Source organism: Brachyhypopomus gauderio, chromosome 7 (assembly GCF_052324685.1).
Source record: "Brachyhypopomus gauderio isolate BG-103 chromosome 7, BGAUD_0.2, whole genome shotgun sequence".
Taxonomy (NCBI): Eukaryota; Metazoa; Chordata; class Actinopteri; order Gymnotiformes; family Hypopomidae; genus Brachyhypopomus; species Brachyhypopomus gauderio.
This window is the reverse complement of record NC_135217.1, coordinates 2,497,979-2,521,205: the sequence shown is the minus strand read 5'-3', so window position 1 is coordinate 2,521,205 and position 23,227 is coordinate 2,497,979. Positions and strand designations below refer to the sequence as shown.

Genomic DNA, 23,227 nt, shown 5'->3' with positions numbered 1-23,227 from the left:
ACTGTCACTTTGTGCACTAGATGCAGATGCTGCTGACACTGGAACAGACCTACTCAAGTGTGTGAGGAGACTATCAGCTAGCTGTTGACCTATGTGTTGCACAATGCTACCCAACTGACCAGTAATGTCATGCGCTGCATTGGGAGTGGATGTGCATGGAGCCAGACCTGCAGAGGGGCCATCATACTGGGTGTGAGGCGTGTGTGTGTTGCTACTGACAGGACTGGTTGTTACCATCCCAACACCTCTACCTACAGTAGTGGTTATATCAGGAAAAGGAATAGACACCCCAAGTAAGCCTCTACCCCGACCTACACTAACTGGAGTTTGGAAGCCCTGAAACCCACTAAGCTGTGAGTTATCCATTATATAAAAATAAAAAGATAGAAGAGAAAGAGCAAAGGTAAAGGAAAGCAGAAAAAAATAAAGAGCACTTATATACAATATACTACACTACACTACATACACTACAATCTTACACAATGCAAACATCCACAAACTGCAACTACAATGACCCATAAATAAATTCAGCTGTAAGATGACGACAGGCCCACCGGTCCGAAGAGGCGTTGATCGTCGACCAACTGAAGGTCACGGGAATCACGGCACCAATGTAACTGTTCTGCGTTGTGTTGAAAATGACGAGGACGCTCAATCGGATGAAGTCATTTATTCCCTGCACATGGGTTGATAAAATGATATTTAGGGTGGGATAAAATGTGGAGTCTGCCTGCAGCAATGTAATTCTCTTCCCGCTGCCTCTCACACAAAACATTTCTTCATCCATTTTTTAAATGTATATACATGAACAAAAAGTACACTCAGTGGTCACCACCGGTACTGCACGTGGAATGCAGCCATAACGTTCCAGGCTAGTCACGCTTTGGATCGCACATGCTAACGGGACCACGAGGTGCACATAGAACATACAAAATGCAAACAACTTAAAATACAAATGTAATAAATTACCTGCACATGGGTTGATAAAATGATATTTAGGGTGGGATAAAATGTGGAGTCTGCCTAAACAAAACAAATGCCGTATTATAATTTGGACTTTCCAATACGAATACATTAAGGCCAACAAAAAAAAAAATACAAAACGAGAAAACATCACACAAATCCAATTTATAAATCACCTTACATATTAGATTAATTTTATGTTAAATCTAAGACATACAAAATAGTGCAAATATGGATTTTAATAACTTATCTCAGACCCACGATTATCCCACCTACCTGCAGCAATGTAATTCTCTTCCCGCTGCAGAAATCCCACAATGCAAAACGGTATAGACCAATTACAAAATAAAAGTCTCAACCCATTTATGCAGGATTTAACAATTTAACACCGTTACAAGAAGATAAGTAGATCTTTCCTCTATATGTACTACTGCATGTTTCTGCAGAACTGCTAGACTACCTCTTGCTGGGAGAAGAAGGCAGCTAACCTCTCCAAACAGAAACACAAGGAATAAAACATTCACGTTTGCTTCCTCCCTTTGCCCCTGCATGTTCTACGCCCAAGACATCTTGTGAATGTTTGTTAAATATTATTGGTTATTTATTATCTTCTCTTCAAGCACTTTGCTGTTACGTTACTCAATCTCTTTTCTCTTCCTCACCTGTTGAATGTTTTCCTGCAGTGTTGTGGTTTCATCTTCAGTCTCTGGTGTTGTCTTGCACAGTTCCAGCACACAGACGTGTCCTCTCTGTCCTCTACAGCTGTTCTCTCTGCACTATCATGGGTCTATAGTCTCTCTCCTCTTACTGGACCTTGAGGGCTTTATGCTTATTATACACTGAATAAAATGTTTTCATGAGTTGAACTCAACGATCTAATACTTTTCCTATGTACAAAAAGGCCCTTTTTTCTCAAATTTTGTTCACAATTGTTCACTAAATCTGTGTTAGTCAGCACTTCCCATTTGGTGAGATAAACCATCCAGTCACACGTGTGGCATATCAGGATGCTGATTAGAGACAATGATTATTACACAGGTGAACCTTGGGCGTTTAAATGGAAGCAAAACCAAAAGTGCTTCGTTTATTGTGTATTTAGTGTATTTCACTATTTCATCCACTTTCTCTTTGTGAAACATCACACTTCTTTCACTTTCATTCTTACTCATTACATGTCAAATACTGTTTGTTCCACCTACATTCATACACTAATTTCCCTGAATTGGTGTGTTTACAGTAATGTGTACAGTAACAGTACAGTAATGTGTATAAGGACAAACCAGGTCGTTTTAAACAGTGTACACTGTGTTTCAGTATTAGTTTCAAATGCACAGTACTAATGATTTTAGCCAATCCACAAGTCCACAACAATGCAACAGTGTAACAATATAATAATGTAAATAATTCAGCTGCAGATCTAAACAGCAAGAGTAATTACACCAGGAAAACCAGCTATAACACCGTCCTCCACTATTTCAGGACCTTACAATCTACTTATGAATCATTTACATTTAGTTTAATAACAATTTAATACAAGGCATTTTAATTATGTCTAATTTAAATGGTTACCCTTCTGCCAAAGCCACAAGTAAAGACATTAAAGATTCTACAGCACCATACTCCGCGTCTGCTGCTTCTGTCACTCCGTTACATCTCTGAATCAGGTTTCATAAGCATTTTACAAACTTGTTTTTAATTAACTTGTGTGATTATGTGAACAAGTTTGCTTTCAGAACAAGTGAATATATTACTACATGATAATACTGGTACCATGGATGATGTTTACTGAAGAATCTTTTTAAAACTGTACTAAAAAAAGAAAAGAAAAAAATGTTAGGCTCTCTCAAAGTAAGTAAATACATATTTATGAAGCTGAATGAGTTTGGTGTGTTCTGTGATTGCAGTAACTGTAATGTGGAACCTTACCAAAGAAGACATTCTTGGCATTGAAAACTTTGGAAATAAGCGCTCAGACTCTCTACCTGTAAAGGATGCAGGGGAGGAAGGAATTTCATCTGCATTAATCCATAATAAATTAAAATGAATAAATACATAAATAATAAACTTTATATCATATTCTCAGTGCCATAGATGCTGAACATACAGTGTTCATAAGTGCAGTAAAGAATGAATGTACGTGCAGGTTGGTGGTCTTCTGGGTTTGCACAATACACGTGAAATACTTTATAATCCAACAGCACATGTGAAGCACTTATTTCAGATACAGATAAAACAGACACTTACTTGTGTTTGGCTGTGGTGGCTTTTTATGGTCCTAGAAGGGGAATATGATGTGTTTGTCCATTAATGTAGTAACTAAAACCATGTACAAGTGAGCATACAAATACAGAGTGAATGTATTCAAATCCTTCTGCACTTCCTCTATCTGCACCCTCCATCTTTCTGTTCATTGGTCACACCCCTATACCTGTCTGCATTACCTGCACTGTTCATTGGCCACACCCCTACACCTGTCTCCATTACCTGCACTGATCATTGGCCACATCCCTATACCGGTCTGCATCACCTGCACTGATCATTGGCCACACCCCTGCACCTGTCTCCCATTATTTTGTTTAAATATGGTTGTTCAGTTCCCAGTGTGGAGAGTCTCCTTAGTCTACCTTTGAGTCTGAGCTGATTCTCAGCATGTTTGATCTCCCTCTGTACAGTGACCTCTACCATCTGTTAATCACTTCCCTTTGGGGCTCAACACCCCTGGACTCTGTTTGCTGATCACATGACCTGCTCTGTTTCCACTGTGAGTTTGCCTGCTTCTTTACTGTTTAATAAAGAAACTCCAATTGTGTCCTGTCTGCCTCTTCTAATTTTTTAGACAACTTTTTTCTGTTTCCCATTAAAATTCCACTATATATATGCTTGAGGTTTCCATCTCCACTATGCAAAGTATTGCCAACTATTCTGGATGCATACCGAGTGTTTTTTCTCATTGCCTTAATCTTTGTGGTTCGAAATAAACCCTGTTGTCTTGAAGTCTGCACTCGTCTGTGAAGTACCATGTACCAGCCACAATGTTCTGGATGACTGCAGACTGTAGGTGTGGTTTGTTTCACCCATATCATTAACATTCAAAAACAACAAAGGTCTTGACCCTACATCAGTACTCAGGTTCAGAGATCAACACAAAATTAACATGTTAAAACTTAGTATAATATAGTATATAATATCAGTACCTGGGGTTTTAGCTTTTCTACCACTTTCTTGAGTGCTTCCTCATTTTTTAAGCACTTCAATAATCCACAGTCCTCATAGAACAGACAGTCCACTGTGGTCGTGTTCTCCCTGGTTACATATCTGCTGCTGTCTGGTACAGTGCAGTCTGGGTCAAATGCGTGATGGAGCACCACTAGAACAGCAGGCTTGGAGTCTGTGGACAGAGAGCAAGACTTGATCTTGTGAGCAGGACTTTATCTTGTCAAACATGATGGAGCAGTGTGTGCCCAATATCTTATGTGTTCACAGTGAAGAGGTTCAGAGTTACCTGCTTCAGTAATGAGCTTCAGTGCTGCTTCAATGTCAGTTCCAGCCAATGAAACAATGGGGCAGAACAGCAGAATGACATCACACTCCTCCACTGTAGACACCTCCTGTAGGTCTGGTATTTGTTCATGGAGCATTTGTAGAAAATGTTCATGAGCACCAAGTGTCTTTCCACTTCTGATAGAGACGTATTTGACCCTCTGGTGGGGATGGGGGCTCCGTGTCACTCTGGAGTCTAAGACGAATAAGAGGATCTGCTGCAGACTTCACTTAATAACTGTGGATGTAACATCAGTACATAATAACAGTGCAGGAACAGTTCAGCACTGCTGACACTCTTTACTGCCACCACCGGATCTGTTCTCTCAGGGAAGATCACTGCCTGGTTTGCACTTTGCAGCTCCAAGAAGAGAGATCTTCAGAGAAAGATCCAATGCTCTGTGTGTATCATCAGTACTGCACTGCCATAACCTAAGGTCATCTATTCCAGGCAGTGCATGGCATCAGGAAAATGGATTATGAAGAAGCATCAGCATCCAAAACATCGTTTGGGGGGGTAGCTCTTGCAGACGCTTTGAGTGTATGTAACAGATCTCTGAACCAATCCATTTTTCTATTTAATACTTGGAATCTTTCTCTTATTCAGCATTAAACCTTATTTTACCTCTAATATCTTAGCCATGGCTCTGACTGTTCGTGCTTTCATCCGCTTTATCCGGGTTCGGGTCGCGGGGGCAGTTGCCTAAGCAAAGAGGCCCAGGTTTCCCTCTCCCGAGCCACCTCTTCTAGCTTTTCTGGGAGGATACCAAGGCGTTCGAGGACAGCCGAGAGATATAATCTCTCCAGCGTGTCCTGGGTCCTCCCAGTTGGACATGCCTCCTCCCAGTGGGACATGCCCAAATAGCATCCAGACCAGATGCCCAAACCACCTCAACTGGCTCCTCTCTACATGGAGGAGCAGTGACTCTACTCCCAGCCTCTCCCGGATGACCGTATTCCATACCTTATCTCTAAGAAAGAGCCCGGCCATTTGTATTCGCAATCTCATTCTTTCGGTCACTACCCAGAGTTTGTGACCATAGTTAAGAGTCAGAATGTAGACTGACCAGTAAATCAAGAGCTTTGCCTATTGGCTTAGCTCTCTCTTCACCACGATGGTCCAGTACAACATCCGCAATACTGCAGCCGCAGCACCGATCCACCTGTCAATCTCTTATTCCATCCTTCCCTCACTCGTGAACAAGAACCTGAGATACTTGAAATCCTCCACTTGAGGCAAGCACTCATTCCCGACCCAGAGAGGGCACTCCACCCTTGTCCAACTGAGTACCATGGTCTCAGTTTTAGAGGTGCTGATTCTCATCACGGCCGTCTCGCACTCGGCTGCAAACTGATCCAGCATGAGCTGTAGGTCCTGGCCCGATGATGCCAACATCCACAAAAAGGAGACATGGAATCCTGAGGCCTGGCGGAGTCCAACTCCGACCAGGAACCAGTCTGACTTACTGCCGGCCATGCCAACCAAGCTCCTGCTCCATTTGTACCAGGACTGGATAGCCCGTAGCAGCGGGCCCCGTACCCTATACTCCCGAAGCACCTCCCCGAGGAATCCCCAAGGGACACAGTCGAATGCCTGTTCCAAATTCACAAAATGTAACGTGGTAGTGCAGGGATGTACACACCGCGTATAGTGATAGAGAGAAGGGTGGACCCAAGTGTCGGTTAATAGCATTTTATGCGTTTGATAGAACTAAACGCAAGTGCGAGGGTTAAACACGTAACAGAACACAGGCAGAATAAGTGAAAGCAAAGCGGAATACTCAACGGGTAAAAGAACAGAAAACAAAATTGCGAAACTGCGATAACACACGAAACAAAACCCAACGCGGCAATCTAAACGCGTAGAAGGAATAGAAATTTAAACCATGCGAGCATTTAATTAATTAAACCATGCGAGCTCAATTAACACTGGAACTCCTGAGATTTCAAGGTTCTGAGGACATCACCCCTCCTTCTCCTGCCCAATTAGCAGGACCATACATATGTTAATTTCAGAGCAAGACAGGAGCAGAAAGACAGGCAGGAGCTCTGTGGCAGGAGCTCTGTGGTGCACCAGGTCTAGTCTGTGTGCAGTCTGTGTGCACCAGGTCTAGTTTGTAGTCTAAAATAAATAAATAAAGTTTAGCCCTGTTTCGGCGTTATGTGTGAAGCGCTACATATTGACATAAGTATTATTTAGAGCGGTGAACCATTATCATTAGCGTGGTATTGGCGTTATGTATGAAGCAAGCGTCTCAGATTTTCTTGTGCATGCACTTCAATAGCGCCACACATTTACATGGCTGAACCAACCATTATCACGGGTCCATATTGTTCCCGTGAAACACATTATCATTAGCGTGGTATTGGCGTTATGTATGAAGCAAACGTCCCAGATTTTCTTGTGTATGCACTTCAATAGCGCCACACATTTACATGGCTGAACCAACCATTATCACGGGTTCATATTGTTCCCGTGAAACACATTATCATTAGCGTGGTATTGGCGTTATGTATGAAGCAAGCGTCCCAGATTTTCTTGTGTATGCACTTCAATAGCAGCAACAAAGTAATAAAGGTATAGTAAAGTAATATTTATTTGTACATTTACTTATTTTTACTCATACAGCATAGTAACATAATATTTTTTTGCAGTGTTTATGCTTGTGTTTGACTGATATTTCGTTTGTGTAAATAAGATATTTCGTTCATGTAAATAACTTAGCGTCATTTATTTATTTTTACTCATACAGCATAGTAATATAATATTTTTTGCAGTGTTTATGCTTGTGTTTGACTGATATTTCGTTCGTGTAAATAAGATATTTCGTTTGTGTAAATAACTTAGCGTCATTTATTTATTTTTACTCATACAGCATAGTAATATAATATTTTTTGTGTTTTCTTGTGTTTGACTGATATTTCGTTCGTGTAAATAAGATATTTCGTTTGTGTAAATAACTTAGCGTCATTTATTTATTTTTACTCATACAGCATAGTAATATAATATTTTTTGCAGTGTTTATGCTTGTGTTTGACTGATATTTCGTTTGTGTAAATAAGATATTTCGTTTGTGTAAATAACTTAGCGTCATTTATTTATTTTTACTCATACAGCATAGTAATATAATATTTTTTGCAGTGTTTATGCTTGTGTTTGACTGATATTCACGGATTGCCGTGAACCATTATCACGGGGAACAACTTTTATTGTTCCCGTGTATGCAGGGGATTAGCCCGGTTTCGGTTTCGGCGTTATGTGTGAAGCGCCACCTATTATAATAAAGTATAATTAGTATGCGCTGTTGTGGGTGTGTTCTTCAGAGTCATGATAAAAGCTGAAACCCAAAGGCAGGCGACTTACATTTTCACTACTATCCTGTGTGGAGACGACGCAAAACACCATGGCAAGACAGAGGACGTTCACCGGTCAAGAAGTTGCGGCTTTGCTGACCAACGAGGACTGCTGTGAGTCCGATGCGGGAGAAGGACCCTCCTGTTTTTTGACCAGCGATTCATCCGATGAAGAAAGAAGCAGTACATCGGATGAGGTACAACAGAGCCCTCCAAGGAAGAGACGGACACAGGCTGACACCACACCTGCACCAACCGTACGGGCAAAAGATGGAACTGTTTGGGAGAAGGTTGGCATCGCACGCTCTCGTGTCAGCAGCTGTTCGCCTAATTCAACATTTGTTGAGCCGTCCGGGCCTACAGAGCATGCAAAGGTATAGTAACTTCATATTTCTTTCCAGTGTTTCTGCTTGTGTTTGAATGATATTTAGTACGTGTAATTTACCTAGCGTCATTTGTTTACTTTTACTAATACAGCGTAGGATCACAAGCAGACTGCAGAGTTTTCTGTGTTTGCTCGACATGGAGATGCTGCGAATCATCACAGACTGCACTGTCCATGAAGCCCGCAGAACAGACAGCAGCTGGAGTTTGTCGGTCAGCGAGTTTATGGCATTCGTAGCAATCCTATTTCTACGAGCAGTCCTCTGTCCAGTTGGAGCGATGTCGGACTGTTGGTCGGCAATGTTCGCTGTGCCTTCGATCCAGGAGACAATGGCACGGGACCGCTACCAAGAAATCATGCGGTACTTGCGCTTTGATAATAAGGACACCCGTGCGGAGCGTGCAAAGAGCGACAGATTTGCTGCGATTTCGGACATCTGGCAGCGATTTGTGAACAACTGCATTTTGTGCTATACCCCAGGCAAGGAACTGACAGTCGACGAGCAGCTGTTTCCGACCAAGGTTCGCTGTCCATTCACCCAGTACATTGCCTCAAAGCCGGACAAGTTTGGAATAAAGTTTTGGGTTGCTTCTGAGTTGAACACAAAGTACATGTGCAACGCCATTCCATACCTTGGAAAGGACCCCGATCGTCCCAAGGGGGAAAGAGTGTCCGAGAATGTGGTGATGAAGCTTATGAAGCCATACCTGGGCAAGGGCAGAACTGTAGCCACAGACAATTTTTTCACATCTCTTTCCCTGGCTAAGAAGCTGCTGGAATGCAACACGACTCTGCTTGGGACAATGAACAAGATTCGCCGAGAAGTTCCTTTGGAAGCCAAAAACGCCAAGGGACGTGAGAAGTTGTCAACGGAGGTGTACAGATCCGATGATGCGCTTCTGACGGTGTATGCCTCCAAGCCCAACAAAACAGTTTGCGTTCTGAGCACTATGCACACGCACGTGGAGATTGCAGACGACCGCAAAAAGAAGCCAAACACTGTGACGGACTACAACCGGACGAAGGTATGCATGTGTTGGCATTGATAAATCAATTTATCATACATGAATGAATTTATTCAAAATATAACATGTACTTCTTTGTATTTGTTCTTTGCAGTGCGCCGTTGACATCATGGACCAGAAGGCGCGTGCATACACAGTGCGCGCAGGAACACGCCGGTGGCCCGTTGCAGTGTTTTATAACATACTTGACCTGGCAGCGATGAACGCGCATGTTTTGTACACGGCATGTACGGGGTCCACAGAGAGTAGGAGAGTTTTTATGTGTACTCTTGCTGAGGAACTCCGTCTTCGTTTCCTACAGGAAAAGGAGTTGAAGAGAACGCCACGTCCTTCGCCTGCTCCTGGAAAGAAGACTACGTGTCAGGTGCAGACAAACTGCAACCGGAACCACAGCATAACCCCGTGCGCTGCATGCGGCAAGTACACCTGTCGCAAGTGTAGGGCAGAGTGTCCCTGGCTGTGTGGCAACTGTGTACCTAAAACTACATGAAGGTACGTCGATAAGTATATTTATATATATATATATATATATATATAAATATATTATATATATATACAGACAACCAATCACACACACATATATATACACACACACTATTATTTGAACATAACCAAAAATCTCTTCTCTTTCTGTTCCACAGTCGCACATCATGAAACCCGGTGTCACGGTCTGCCCCGCATCTCCTGCCATTTCATGTCTGTTTCCGTGTTAGTCCTCTGTTTATTTCTCGTCGTGGTTGCTGGTTATTTTTCTCATGGTTGCTGGAATTGGATTCCCGTTCTGTTATGACCCATGCCTGTGACATTTTCACAGAATCAATTTATACATGAATGAATTCGTTCTAAATATAACATGTACTTCTGTGCGTGCATACACAGTGCGCGCAGGAACACGCCGGTGGCCCGTTGACCTTGGCAGCGATGAACGATGAACCTGCCGCAAATGTAAGAAAGAGGGTCCCTGGCTGGTACACATGAATAAATTCGTTCAAAATATAACATGTACTTTGTTCTTTGCAGTGCGCCGTTGACAGACATCATGAAGGTGCGTGCATACACAGTGCACGCAGGAACACGCCGGTGGCCCGTTGCATGCAGCGAGTACACCCTGGCTGTGTAGCAACTGTTGGCTACAACTACATGAAGGTACGTTGATAAGTAGGCCTACATACGTAACACCACATATGTTACGTATTTTTGTCTTCTGAAAGATTTTATTCAAAATGTAAGGTGTACCTTGAATTGTTCTCCACAGCATCAACGCGTGTGTTGCATGCGGCAAGTGCATCTGGCGAGTACACCCTCAACTTCAAGACACCCTCAACTTTCTTGACATTCCACTTCAAGAAACCCGGAATAGACATCCATGTTTGATCAAAATAAAGTTGTTTTACAGCACATGAATTTGTTCTTCCTGTCTTTTCCTCTCCTTTTCCAGTCTGCTGTTTAGATCACAACATTTATCAGCCATATATATAATTGCGCCATATAATTTCTTAGCTTTTCAAACGCGAATTCAAACGCGGAAACAGAAAGTGTAACAAATATTATATAGTGTAGTAAATATACAAAGAGCTTCAAACAATATACAAAGAGGTTCAGACAATTTTATTTATTTTTATTGTTTGACGGGACTCATTTGAGAAACTCTCTACGTGCGCTTGAATTGTATCTTTTGAAACACGAGTCTACAAAATTTCCGCTGTTTGTTGTAGGATCGGTAACATATACAGTCTGCTTGTTTGTAACCAAGTTTTTCGTGAAGTATCACGTTTGGTGCCTTGTATGAGCTTGGAGGTGAGCCGCTTGTGCTTTGGCAGGCGTATGAGCTGGGGGTGAGACGCTTCCACCGCATTACCAAGACAATGGGCGTTAATCTCTTCACAGCAGGGGAGTGGGCTACATGGACCTTACTAAGCCTTGCGAAAATTTTCGCGGCCGTCGGGTTCCTAGTGTTAATGCACTCTTCCACATAGCTCCTTTACCAGAAAAGGCATTGAAAGTGGTTTTGAACAGCCTTTTAAGGTGCAAATTAAGTTGTTGTTTTTTTTAACATGTAACAAAAACATTTTTGAACATAGTTCTGAATATAGTAAACATTAAGGTCCAAAAACTAAGATTTATTCATGACTGCTTTCTGACATCTTGGAGATTGTCAAATTTTTCTGCAAGAAAAGGAGCTGATCAACATGTTGAGGAGTGAGACAGCTCCTTTTTGCAGTAGCAATATTGCCAGCTGTTGAGAAAACTTCACAGCTTTATCCTTGACGCATCGCAACCGGCGTGAGGGTCCGCGCGCAGAAAACAACGTAATCGCGGTGGCTCCACCCGTGCGCTGTCGTTTCACGAACTCGTGCACCTCTCGTATTTTGTAACTTAGCACGCACCGCGCTTCAGCACAATGAACAAAGTCATGTTTGCAGGGTTCTTACACCTTTAAAAGGTGGAATTCAAGCACTTCGGTTATTTTTTAGGCACGGGGAGAACTTGTAGATAGTTTAATCGCAAATGCCTTCTCTAGTGGAGTTTGTTTGGGTTCTGGCGTTTTTTGATGGTGTCGCGTTAAATGATTTCTCAGATTTGTGGTATTCCCACAATATTTCACCTCCATGTTGCACAGTTTACAGACGGCTGTGCTTTTATCCAACTCTTCCCTACCATCATGGTTTCTGAATCCAAAATGTAACCATACATCTGCATGGTTGCCAACTTTTCAAGATCGCTTGGAGTGAGATTTGAACCTGGAGGGGGTGGCGGTGTAAAATGGACACAAATTAAGTATTATATCGCGATCGATTGCTCGCCAGTGGTTGGCGCCAGAGCGAACTAGTAACTCATTGAATCATAGATGTGGATCGGAGGTACATTTTTTTACTCTTGCTCATGGGTTAAAGTTCTCCGTCACTACGAGTGATTTCCGTCATTTGATTTTTTTGGGGAAAAAAATCCGTCAAATCATAATAAACAACACACGCGCGTACTATCTGTTTTGTGGCCGAAATATGATTCTCACTGGCGTTCATCAGCACTGGATGGATGACGGCGGTGTCATTTGATCGACTTGCGGTTCATTCCGCCTTCAGATTTGCGGATGTTACGTAGAAAAGTTTTTACCCCCCTCCTGCCTGGCATGACCGTAGCGCGCGACTCTGTACACCTGCGCGAACGGCGGAGGCTACTTGCTGCGTCACATTCTTTTTGCAGTGTAGTCCGAAGCAATATGTGGTAGTATAAAGAAACACCCCTCAAAGTGCTGGAATTTAGGCTAAAGTGCTTGAAAATGTAACTACTTCGTTTCACAACAAATATCTGTCTGACTGAACATTTATTACGTTGTAATTCCAGGACGAAACATGAGAGAACGTGAAGTTAAGATTGGGCGTTTTGAAAACAAACCACCATTAAATAATGTGATAAAAAGCGAATTATTTCTAATCATTTCGAGTATATGTATAAATATTTAACTTAATTAAATTTAACGTTGAGAACGCGTTGAAATGGACCTTAAAAGTGATGTACAAGTGCTTTAATTTCACCTTATAAAGGTGTATGAACCCGGCAAACATGACTTGGTTCACTGCGCTGAAGCGCTGTGCGTGCGAAGTTACAAAATTCGAGAGGTGCACGACTGCGAGGCTATCGCGCACGGGTGGAGCCACCGCGATTACGTCATTTTCGGCGTGCGGACCCTCGCGCTGCTCACGCCACTCGTGCTGCGTCAAGTATAAAGGCTTAAACCAGGCTTAACATGGATGGTGTTGTTCTGCTTGTATTTAAAAGCTCTATCCAGTGGTGTTAATTTTTTTGTAACATACCTACTTAAAGCATGTAATCTTACGGCTTATGTTTTTGCGATTGGTGAATCTGATAAAAACAAGAGCTTCATACCTCTCACCAGGATTCACTAAGTTTGACTTGATCTTTAAATAATTTTCTGGAAGAGGACCCCCAGATAATGTGTTTATTGTGTAGAATTAGGCAAAAGAGGCCGTGTCCCAACTACACCACATTTTCAGTAATTGCTGGCATTGTCTTTTGCCAGGAAAAATTTTTCAGTCAAATGAAAATTTCTTGCTTTAACCCATGCTCTTGCTACAGCCATGCTTAACTGATCACCCCAGCCAAGTGGCGGTGCTCGAGAAAAAAAGGATGATCTCGCGAGATTAAACGCGAGACGTTAAAACGGTACGCATATGCAGGGAAAATTGGCTAATTCTAAAGATCGATCTCAGGTTTCATAAATCAATATTGAATCATTCAAATGAAGATCGATTTGAATCGAAAGATCAATTTTTTAAACACACCCCTAGTGTATAAGTGTTCTATGTGCGCTATCTGCACTATTTGTATGTTCACTATTAAAGTTACATTGCTGTGTTTGAGCTGGACTTCGTGTCTTGTCCTTCCGCTCGCACCCAGCGTTACAACAAGGACAGTCACAACCTGTACCATAAAATGCAAACTATTTTCAGTCCTATTGTCCAACAGACAACACTATGATAAGAATAAATAAATTTGAATAACAAATTATTCAAAAAACAAAATGCACACAAAATTAAGTGCCCACAAGATACCACAAATCAAACTAAAATGCAACAGGATTCCTGTGACGGGCAGGGTGAGCGAAATAAAATGGAAGCGATCACACCAAGTCTCAGGGAAAGAGGATGGTTTAATTGAAAAAGTGCGCAAACCAAAACCGTGAACTGATCCAAATTAAGGATATAATAACCAGCGGTCAACTGGTACAAAGATATATATAGACAAATAAACGACCCTCAGGTGAGACGGATCGCGGGCCCCGCCGACCTGAGGGACAAACACAACACAACAATACAAACAACAACAACTGCCGCTGTGGACGGAGGTGACCGGTAGGGGACCGCCGTACCGTGACAATTCCACTACTCACAATAAAATGACACAGGATCCCACAACTCAAAATAAAACAATATAAAATGCCCACAGGATCTCACCTCAAAAAAAAAAAAATGCTCATAGGATCCCACAATTTAAAAGTAAGTGCTCACAGGATCCAACTATTCAAAATAGCGTCCACAGGATCCCACTATTCACAATAAAATGCCCACAGGATGCCACAACTCAAAATAAAATATAAAATGACCACAGGATTAGGGCTGCACGATATTGGAAAAATCTGACATTGCGATATTTCGGTTTTCTGCGATATATATTGCGATATTAAACAATGCAGCTTTTCACCAGAGCTGACCAAAAATTGAAGTAAATGACCCAACAAATGAGAAAAGGTAAATGAGACAATGTATGTTTATTACTAAGAAATTCTTATCCTAAGTAAGTGGCTCATATATGAGTGATATATTATAGAAGGAATACAGTAGAAGATTACAGACTTCTACATCGCTGTGTTCATTTGAAACAGCATTAAATCAAGCTTCAAGCTTCAATAGGGAATTAACATGAATGAACCTTTTATTTAACAATGAAGTTATTTTCAAGTTGTAAACAAAATAGCAGCTATACAACATTTCCCTGAGTGGTATACATACATTTTAAAATAAATGTCATGCTGATATAAAATAATATAAATTTAAATAAAGTTATAATAATATCCACATGGCACCTTTGAATCACAAACTAAAGGTTTTAAAATAACGTTTTCAGTGCCAAAGTAAAACAACTGCTGGTGATTGTGTCTAAACAAAGATAAGGTTAACCTTTTGAACACCATCAACCCTTCTAATATATAAAATAAATCTCTTAATTTAAATGAAACTCAACTGTTGCATACAGTAAAATCTAATAAATAAACATCTGGAGCTGCACTGCTCAAACAAGCTTAGAGGTTTTTGGATAAAAATACCAGTCTATCCACCATTGCAGGCTTGAGACAAGAACGCTGGCAAGTGATGATGTTTCCACTTGCACTAAAAAGCCTCTCTGAGGGAGAGCTTGTAGCAGGAATACAAAGATACTTGCGTGCAAGTTTCGCAAGACGTGGAAAGCTCACTTTGTGTGTTTTCCACCATGCAAGTGGATCCTCTTCTTTGTCAATTGAAGGTGTAAGCAGGTAGTTGTTTAACTCTGCATCCACAGCATCCTTAAGAGTCAGAGAAGAATCACCCATTGCAGCAGTTCCACTCTGTTTAAAGAAACTTCCCAAGGACTTCTTGGCTTTTTTTGCCTGGGATGTGTCAGCAACTTTGGGCTCCACTTCAGTGCTGGAGCTTGAAGTCTCCTGACATTCCAGCATCTCTGATGTCAGTCGGGCCTTGACTTTGGGCTTGTTGTCTGCACTGATGAACTCCATCTTGAACCGAGGGTCCAAAGAAGATGCCATATTTAGCAGCTCCTGAGTAGCTTCATCTTCATATTTCTCGTTGAGGTAGTCCAAAATCTCACTCTTCAGCTTCTTTGTCAGGTCTGTGTCTTCCTCTTGCCTTTGCAGAATTGAAGTGTTAAAGAGATGAAGAACTGGCTTCACATACGACACACTTACATAGTCTTCGCCTGAAAGGGCATCCGTGAAGTCCAGAAGAGGGCCCAGAGTCTTACTTACAGATTCCAGGACGTCTATGTCTTGCCAGGTTGGAATTAGATGCCGTACCTTCTTTTCTGCAGACAGGACCAGTGTTAAAGCCTTCTGCTGCTCTAGTATCCTGCTCATCATCATTTGTCTAGAACCCCATCTTGTTTGGCACTCTGATATGAGGGAATGTGATGGTAGATTCAGTTCCTTCTGAGCTTTTTCAAGAGCAACTCTGGCCTTCCAGCTGTGAGAAAAGTGACACACCAGCTTCTTGCAGACACCTGTAGCACGGTTGATGCGTTCTTCATTTTTGACTGCATTTTCTAGGGGAAAAGACAGCACAACATACTAAGTAATTCTTGGCTTTGAACCAAAATAATAATAATAATATGCACAATAAAATGCTCAACATGTTTTACAGCTCATTAAATTAAGACAACATATTTTCTGCATACTTTTTTACATTTTAAAACAGCTACATATTCATTTTCAAAGAATATGCCTCATGAACTTTATTAGTAATGTGCCCTACAGTTTTTAAATGTGCCCCTATAACGACAAGCAACTGTTACTGTATGCATGTTCACTGAATGTAAGTATACATGTATGTATGTTACATGTTCATTTACCATCAGTTAAATGTTGGTGTAGAACTTGTTAGATTGTCAACACTTAAATGTAAGGTGACCTAACCTTATGAATCACCTATGAATGGAGACATTTATCCTATTACTTTGACACCCACAGTCTGTATCTGAGACAGCCATAAACGGCCAGTTTAGCGTTCGTTAGTAGGTTGGCTAACTTCGCTAATATTAAGTTTAACCGTTATTACACAAAACGTTGTGGTGGCAAACATAAAAAAGTGTTGATGTCGGTAGTCGAGGAGTTAAGTTAAGAACAACCAAATATTTTAGCCACAGTTCAGCCTTGCATGTTATATAATGTTTTATACCTTAACATATTCATGACTTACCAACAGCAAGATGCAGTCTGTGTCCAAAGCACTGCAGCCTGGTCCACTTGTTCAGGGCGGCTGCCTTGACCATATTGGCTGCGTTGTCTGTTGTAATGCAGACTTGACGTCCCTCATCAAGGCTCCAAGCAGCCACTGCTTCTCTCATCCCCGTTGCGATGTTCTCACTTGTATGGTCCTCCGGGAAAAATGTCGTTTGCAAACAGCGGCTTTTCAGTTGGAAATCCTCAGTAATGAAGTGGACGGTCAGACTTATATATGGGTCCGTTGTCCGGCTGGACCACATGTCTGTTGTAGTTGCATAATAATACACTTGCGACAGCTCCGCTTCAACTTGTGCCTTGCACTTCTCGTACATCTGTGGGATGCCAACTTGAGAAAAATATGTGCGTGATGGTAACTCGTACCGCTTATCAAGGGTCCGGATCATTTTTTTAAATCCCTCTTTGGTAACTGTGTTCATTGGTACCATATCTTTCGCGAGGTGAAAAGTTATTGCATCAGTGATTTCTCTCTGTCGCTTGGAACCTCTCTCATATGGTGTGACACTAGCAAATGCATCTAAAACAGTTTTCTGTTTTGGATAGCATCCAGATCTGGCTTTGCACTGGTCATGCAGAGCTTTGTGGTGGCGTTTCAAATGATCAAACAAATTAGTCGTGTTGCCTCGTGTTGTGGCAACAACTGCAAGGCATTGTCGACAAAGACACTGTTTTTGGTCAACGTCATCCTTTCTGTAGCCAAAATAGTTCCATATATCTGACGTTGATTTCCTTTTTGCAATTAAATCCTCTCTTTCTGTATTTTCCCTCTGCTCTCCACTCATTTTGAACGCGAAGTGGGGGAGGGGCCGCTTCAGGTGTTGACTGATAAGAATGACTGGATGCGTCACTGTAGCCGGGTTTCTATCCAAACCATTCGAAAAAATAATGCGCAATTTCCAAGTTTCGGCAGAAAAAATGCGAATTAAGCCTTGTTTCCATTCATTACAGTTATGCGAATAAACTTTAGATCACGTGAGAGGACGCCAAACAATAGTGGTTTTACGTCCATCTGGCAGTTACGCATTTTTGCACGTTGAGGTTTTGAAACATTTTTTTCTTTTTCTTTTCTATACATGGAGAAGTTAAATTCAATTTTTGCTCTCTCCAGAACTGTTTTTGTATGCATTTGCCATCTTTACATCGCGATCATGTACAGAACCACATGACTTGAGGCATGATACGTCATCGTTTATGCGAAAACCCCTTTTCCATCCAGTTTTTCCGAATTTTGGCGATGCAATAGTCTAACTTTTCCACCTCCTCCTAGCGTAAAAATCTTTTTGCGATATTTGGGGCTTTTTTCGAATTTTGGACTTTTTCCATCCAGCTTTTTTCATGCGTATTTTCAAAATGCGCAAAAACTCGGTTACATTGCTTTAAATAACATCGCACGTCCTGCGATGTGACTATCGTGCATGCGTACATCGCGATGACGATGCGGAAACGATCTATCGTGCAGCCCTACACAGGATCTCACATCTCAAAATAAAACAAAATGCGATTATGACCTGATTATGAGACAATGGAAAGGGCACTTGCAAGGCAAGGCCACGCAATTGACTTTCAGTTCCGGGACTCAGAAGTTTAAATTTCTGCCCACATTAAATTTTTTACCATCAATATTTTTTTACTCAGTAACGTCAGGGGGTTCAAATGTAGCGAAGTAAAACTAGTTAGGTAAAAATTTACTCGAGTAAAAAAAAATTACTTATTTCAAAAACTACTCAGAAAATTACAAATTACTCATAAAAAGTACTCAATTACAGTAACGTGGGTAAATGTAATTAGTTACCCCTGCACAAAATGCTGCAAAGAAGTGACACCAGGAGAGTCCCACAAAATCCAAAGCCTTAAGGAACGCAGTGGCGGAGCTAGACTTTTTTTCAAGGGGTGACCAAAGGGTGACCAAGGCTTTATCAGAGGGGTCCATATACAAATGATGAACGAAAGGAAATACATATTCAGGTTTGCTAAGATCGCTTAGGAAGAGATTTGATCTTGGGCGAGTGTAAATCGTTGATGGGGGGGTCCAGTATAAGTTGTCGACGGCGGGGGTGGGGTGGGGGTGGGGGGGGGGGCGAGTGTAAGTTGTTGACGGGGGGGGGGTGGCGAGTGTAAAATGGACACAAATTAAGTATTATGTCGAGATCGACCTATCGCCATCTGATGATCTGAACTCAGGGCAGATCTCATCCACCCTTGAAGCCTTGTGGCCAAGGAATTTCACAACTACCCTGGTCACCTCAGCCAGAGTGATGTGTAAACCCCCATCTGAGTCCCCCAGCTCTGCTTCCTCTATGGAAGACGTGATGGTGGAATTGAGAAGATTCTCGAAGTATTCCTTCCACCGTCAGCAGATCCCCAGCCCCACTGTATACAGTGTTGTTTGGGAACCGCTTTCCCCTCCTGAGTTGCCTGATGTTTTGCCAGAATCTTCTCGGAGCCAATGGAAAGTCACTTTCCATGGTCTCACCAAACTCTTCTCACACCCAAGTTTTTGCCTCCACAATGGTCAAAGCCATGATCCGCTTGGCCCTCCTGTACTCGTCTGTTGCCTCTGGAGTCTCAACCAGGCCCGATAGGACTCTTTCTTCAGCATGACGGCCTCCCTTACACAAGGTATCCACCATCAGGTTCAGGGATTGCCACTACAACAAGCACCGACAACCTTGCGGCCACAGCTCCGGTCTGCCGCATTGACAATGGAGGCACGGAACAAGGCCCATTTGGACTCATTGTCCAGAGCGGTCAAAGCTCTGCCGGATGTGGGAGTTAAAGACCTTTCTGACAGGTTCCTCTGCCAGACGTTCCCAGCAAACCCTCACGATACGTTTGAGTCTGCCAGGTCTGTCGGGGATCCTCGCCCATATAAAAATTTCTATGTGACGAATAAATAACTCTTGAACATGACTAAATTAAAGGAAACTCCAGAAACAGGATAGATAGCTAGACTAAAGACAACTAGGACAGGCAAACTAACCAATGTATGAGACGAAACAAAGTCTAAACATAAGATACCAAATGCAGGGATATTCTGTGGCAAGATCCAACAAAGTATTCAAACAATGTTGACAAAACACAGGGTTTAAACGCACAACTAAATAAGTAACAAAACTGGGCACAAGTGAACACAATGATGAGAGGTCGGAGTAACAAATGACATGGCAGTAGAACACATGGGAAAAGCACAACATGAGCACATGGAAGACCAAAACAGACACTCAGGAGGGGCTAAACAGAACATGACAACAAGACTGACAAGTGGGGAGGAGTCATTTATGTACACTGCTTCTGCAACACAAATTTACCCTTGGGCATAAAAAAATAAATATAAATACTCCATCCGTTCATCACACATAAACCTTTATATGCCATTTCATGCAGGTCAAATATATTTTACTGATAAAAAAAACGAATAAAAATATTTAAAAAAACATGAAGTGACACAGGGAACACGATCATTTTCATTACAGAAAAGGAGTATTTTAAGAATTACAATAAATAACACCACTTACCTTCACTCATGTGTTTGGTGCTCTCCTGTGAAGAAAAACAAAACTCTCACACGGAATACAAAAAAACAAACCTCATCATAAGTACGAAGTCAGCAAAGGCTAATCATTTGTCTCTCAGCAAATACAATAAGATGAGTCCTACAAAACAGATAATCAATTTTTTTAAGCTTATTGTACCTTTGCGATGTTTTCAGAATTGGGTCCCCTGTTCCTCTGCATAAAGATTAATTACATATGACTAATAAGCAATATCACACTGTTTATATCATTTTATCTCTAGAATATTTTTATATCCTGGTACTTTATCCATCAGGTTATATTCCAACAATGCTTCCTTACATTCCAAGACTAAAATAATGAATAACCATTATAGAAAATATAGAATTAACTGATGAAGCACCACTACCTGATCCTCAGTCCACTTTGAAATTATTTTGGGAGCCTCTTTATTCTTCCCACAGTGCAGCAGGCCCTGAACCTCCATCCACTTTGAAATGCTGTTGAGAGCCTCTTTATTCTTCCCACAGTGCAGCAGGCCCTGAACCTCCATCCACTTTGAAATGCTGTTGAGAGCCTCTTTATTCTTCACACAGTCTAGAAGTCCCTGATCCTCATGGAACAGACAGTCCACTGTGTTTGTGTTCTTCCTGGTTACAGATCTGCTGCTGTCTGGTACAGTGCAGTATGGGTCAAATGTGTGATGGAGCACCACTAGAATAGCAGGTTTGGAGACTGTGGACAGAGAGCAAGACTTGATCTTGTGAGCAGGACTTTATCTTGTCAAACATGAGGGAGCAGTGTGTGCCCAATATCTTATGTGTTCACAATGAAGAGGCTCAGAGTTACCTGCTTCAGTAATGAACTTCAGTGCTGCTTCAATATCAGTTCTAGCCAATGACTCAATGGGGCAGAACAGCAGAATGACATCACACTCCTCCACTGTAGACACCTCCTGCAGGTCTGGTGTTTGTTTGTGGAGTTTTTGCAGCAAGTGGTTATGAGCACCATGTGTTTGTCCACTTATGATAGAGATGTATTTGACACTCTGGTGGGGACGGGGGCTCCGTGTCACTCTGTAGTCTAAAACCAAATAAGAGAATCTGCTGCAGGCTTCACTTCATAACTGGGTGTAACTTCAGTACATAATAACAGTGCAGGAACAGTTCATAACATATGGCACATGAACACCCACATTGCACGTTTTACCTCTGCACTAGATCTGGTTAGATTTTTATGCAATTTACAATATTTGCAGTATATATTGTATTGAATTTAAATCTAGTCATTTATGTACACTGGTGCTGCAAAGCAAATTTCCCCTTGGGTATTAAAAAAATAAATAAAAATACTCGATCCATTCATCACACATAAACCTTTATATGCAATTTTATGCAGGACAAATATATTTTACTGATTTTAAAAAATAATATATAAAAAACCATGACGTGACACAGGAAACACGATCATTTTCATTACAAAAAACGAGTCATTTAAACATTGCAATAAATAACATCACTTACCTTCACTCACGTGTTTGGTGCTTTGCTGTGGAACAAAGAATTATTTCAAACACAGAATACAAAGAACAAACGTCACCATAAATATTAAGTTATCAAATGCTGATCATTTGTCTCTCAGCAAAGCCAGTGAGATGAGTTCTAAAAACTGAGAAAATTTGGCTTTTTTAAACCTTATTGTACCTTTGTGATGTTTTCAAAATTGGGTCCCATCTTCCTCTGCATAAAGATTAATTACATGTGACTAATAAACAATATTACATTGTTTACATCATTTAAATGTCTAGAATATTTTCATATCCTGGTACTTTATCCATCTGTTTATATTCCAACAATGCTTGCTTACATTCCAAGACTAAAATAATGAATAACCATTATAGAAAATATAGGATTAACTAATGAAGCACTACTACCTGATCCTCAGTCCTATTTGAATCGATTATAAGAGCCTCTTTATTCTTCCCACAGTGCAACAGGCCCTGAACCTCCATCCACTTTGAAATGCTGCTGAAAGCCTCTTTATTCTTCACACAGTCTAGAAGTCCCTGATCCTCATGGAACAGACAGTCCACTGTGGTCGTGTTCTTCCTGGTTACAGATCTGCTGCTGTCTGGTACAATGTAGTCTGGGTCAAATGTGTGATGGAGCACCACTAGAACAGCAGGCTTGGAGTCTGTGGACAGAGAGCAAGACTTGATCTTGTGAGTCTTGTATTGTCTTTTCAAATGTAATAGAGTGAGTGTCCAATATCTTGTACATTTTCAATTAAAAGTTTAAAGCTGCTATATACATCATCATTACATAAGGTCTATACCATCAAAGAAGTAAAGGAGGTCTGTTTTAATGACAAATTAGATTTCTAAAAAATGTCTATTCAAGCAAATAATGCAGGAAGTCAAGGAACAAGGCAAGAAGTGAAGTGATGAAACTAATTTAAGAAAAATGCATATCAAATAGGTGGTATTCCTCATAACTGTGAGATTGTTATTTATTTGTTTTTATATTGGACCTGCAATATGTGAAGCATGTGGTTTATTTAACAGGGAAGTATGTGGTTCATTATATATTAAGTATGTGGTTTATTTAACACGGAGGAGCTTATGTTAATGTAGTTACTAGCTAGCTAGTTCACCTACGTTAGACCTGCAATTTAGCTTGTACTGTTGACCTTTGTGATTGTTTTGAATTATATGTACACATGATAAGGATTGATATTGTGTAGTTCTAATGTTTCACCACTTTCACACCATTAAAGATGTTGTTTTTCTTCTATGTCTCTTGTGGTGTGGTGGGTCAAGGAGAGCCATACTTTTGGTTTAAAGAGAGTGAAGTGTGGGACTTAATGCAAGCATTAAGACTGTCAGAACCATAGTTATATTAGTTTTACAGCATACTGT

The 23,227-nt window shown here is 41.2% G+C and overlaps 3 protein-coding genes and 1 long non-coding RNA gene across 5 annotated transcripts; 1 reads left to right on the top strand and 3 right to left on the bottom strand.

Moving 5' to 3' along the window:
* Positions 1-2,065: 2,065 nt before the first annotated feature.
* On the bottom strand, positions 2,066-4,330 carry LOC143518166 (uncharacterized). The gene is made up of 3 exons (XR_013132067.1): positions 4,158-4,330; positions 3,208-3,238; positions 2,066-2,945 (listed from the first exon to the last, which is right to left on the bottom strand). It is a non-coding gene; the product is annotated as an uncharacterized LOC143518166 (long non-coding RNA).
* A 61-nt stretch (positions 4,331-4,391) lies between these two features.
* On the bottom strand, positions 4,392-22,043 carry LOC143518345 (uncharacterized). Its single transcript, XM_077010783.1, has 7 exons — positions 22,014-22,043; positions 21,834-21,858; positions 21,160-21,393; positions 20,720-21,045; positions 20,491-20,526; positions 20,314-20,338; positions 4,392-4,699 (listed from the first exon to the last, which is right to left on the bottom strand). Exons 1-7 carry the CDS (start codon positions 22,041-22,043, stop codon positions 4,392-4,394), a joined length of 984 nt encoding a protein of 327 aa, XP_076866898.1.
* LOC143518165 (uncharacterized) lies at positions 8,777-10,621 on the top strand. 2 transcript variants are annotated; one of them, XR_013132066.1, is made up of 5 exons: positions 8,777-9,267; positions 9,362-9,759; positions 9,909-10,212; positions 10,288-10,413; positions 10,523-10,621. XR_013132066.1 is itself a non-coding variant. In XM_077010639.1 (3 exons), exons 1-2 carry the CDS (start codon positions 8,854-8,856, stop codon positions 9,755-9,757), a joined length of 810 nt encoding a protein of 269 aa, XP_076866754.1. In that variant the 5' UTR covers positions 8,777-8,853; the 3' UTR covers positions 9,758-9,759; positions 9,909-10,423. The 2 variants fall into 2 exon arrangements, 1 of the variants encoding a protein (XP_076866754.1); XM_077010639.1 differs by lacking the exon at positions 10,523-10,621 and having other exon boundaries at positions 9,909-10,423.
* On the bottom strand, positions 15,089-18,257 carry LOC143518317 (E3 SUMO-protein ligase ZBED1-like). The gene is made up of 2 exons (XM_077010756.1): positions 16,755-18,257; positions 15,089-16,101 (listed from the first exon to the last, which is right to left on the bottom strand). Exons 1-2 carry the CDS (start codon positions 17,578-17,580, stop codon positions 15,089-15,091), a joined length of 1,839 nt encoding a protein of 612 aa, XP_076866871.1. The 5' UTR covers positions 17,581-18,257.
* Positions 22,044-23,227: the final 1,184 nt, after the last annotated feature.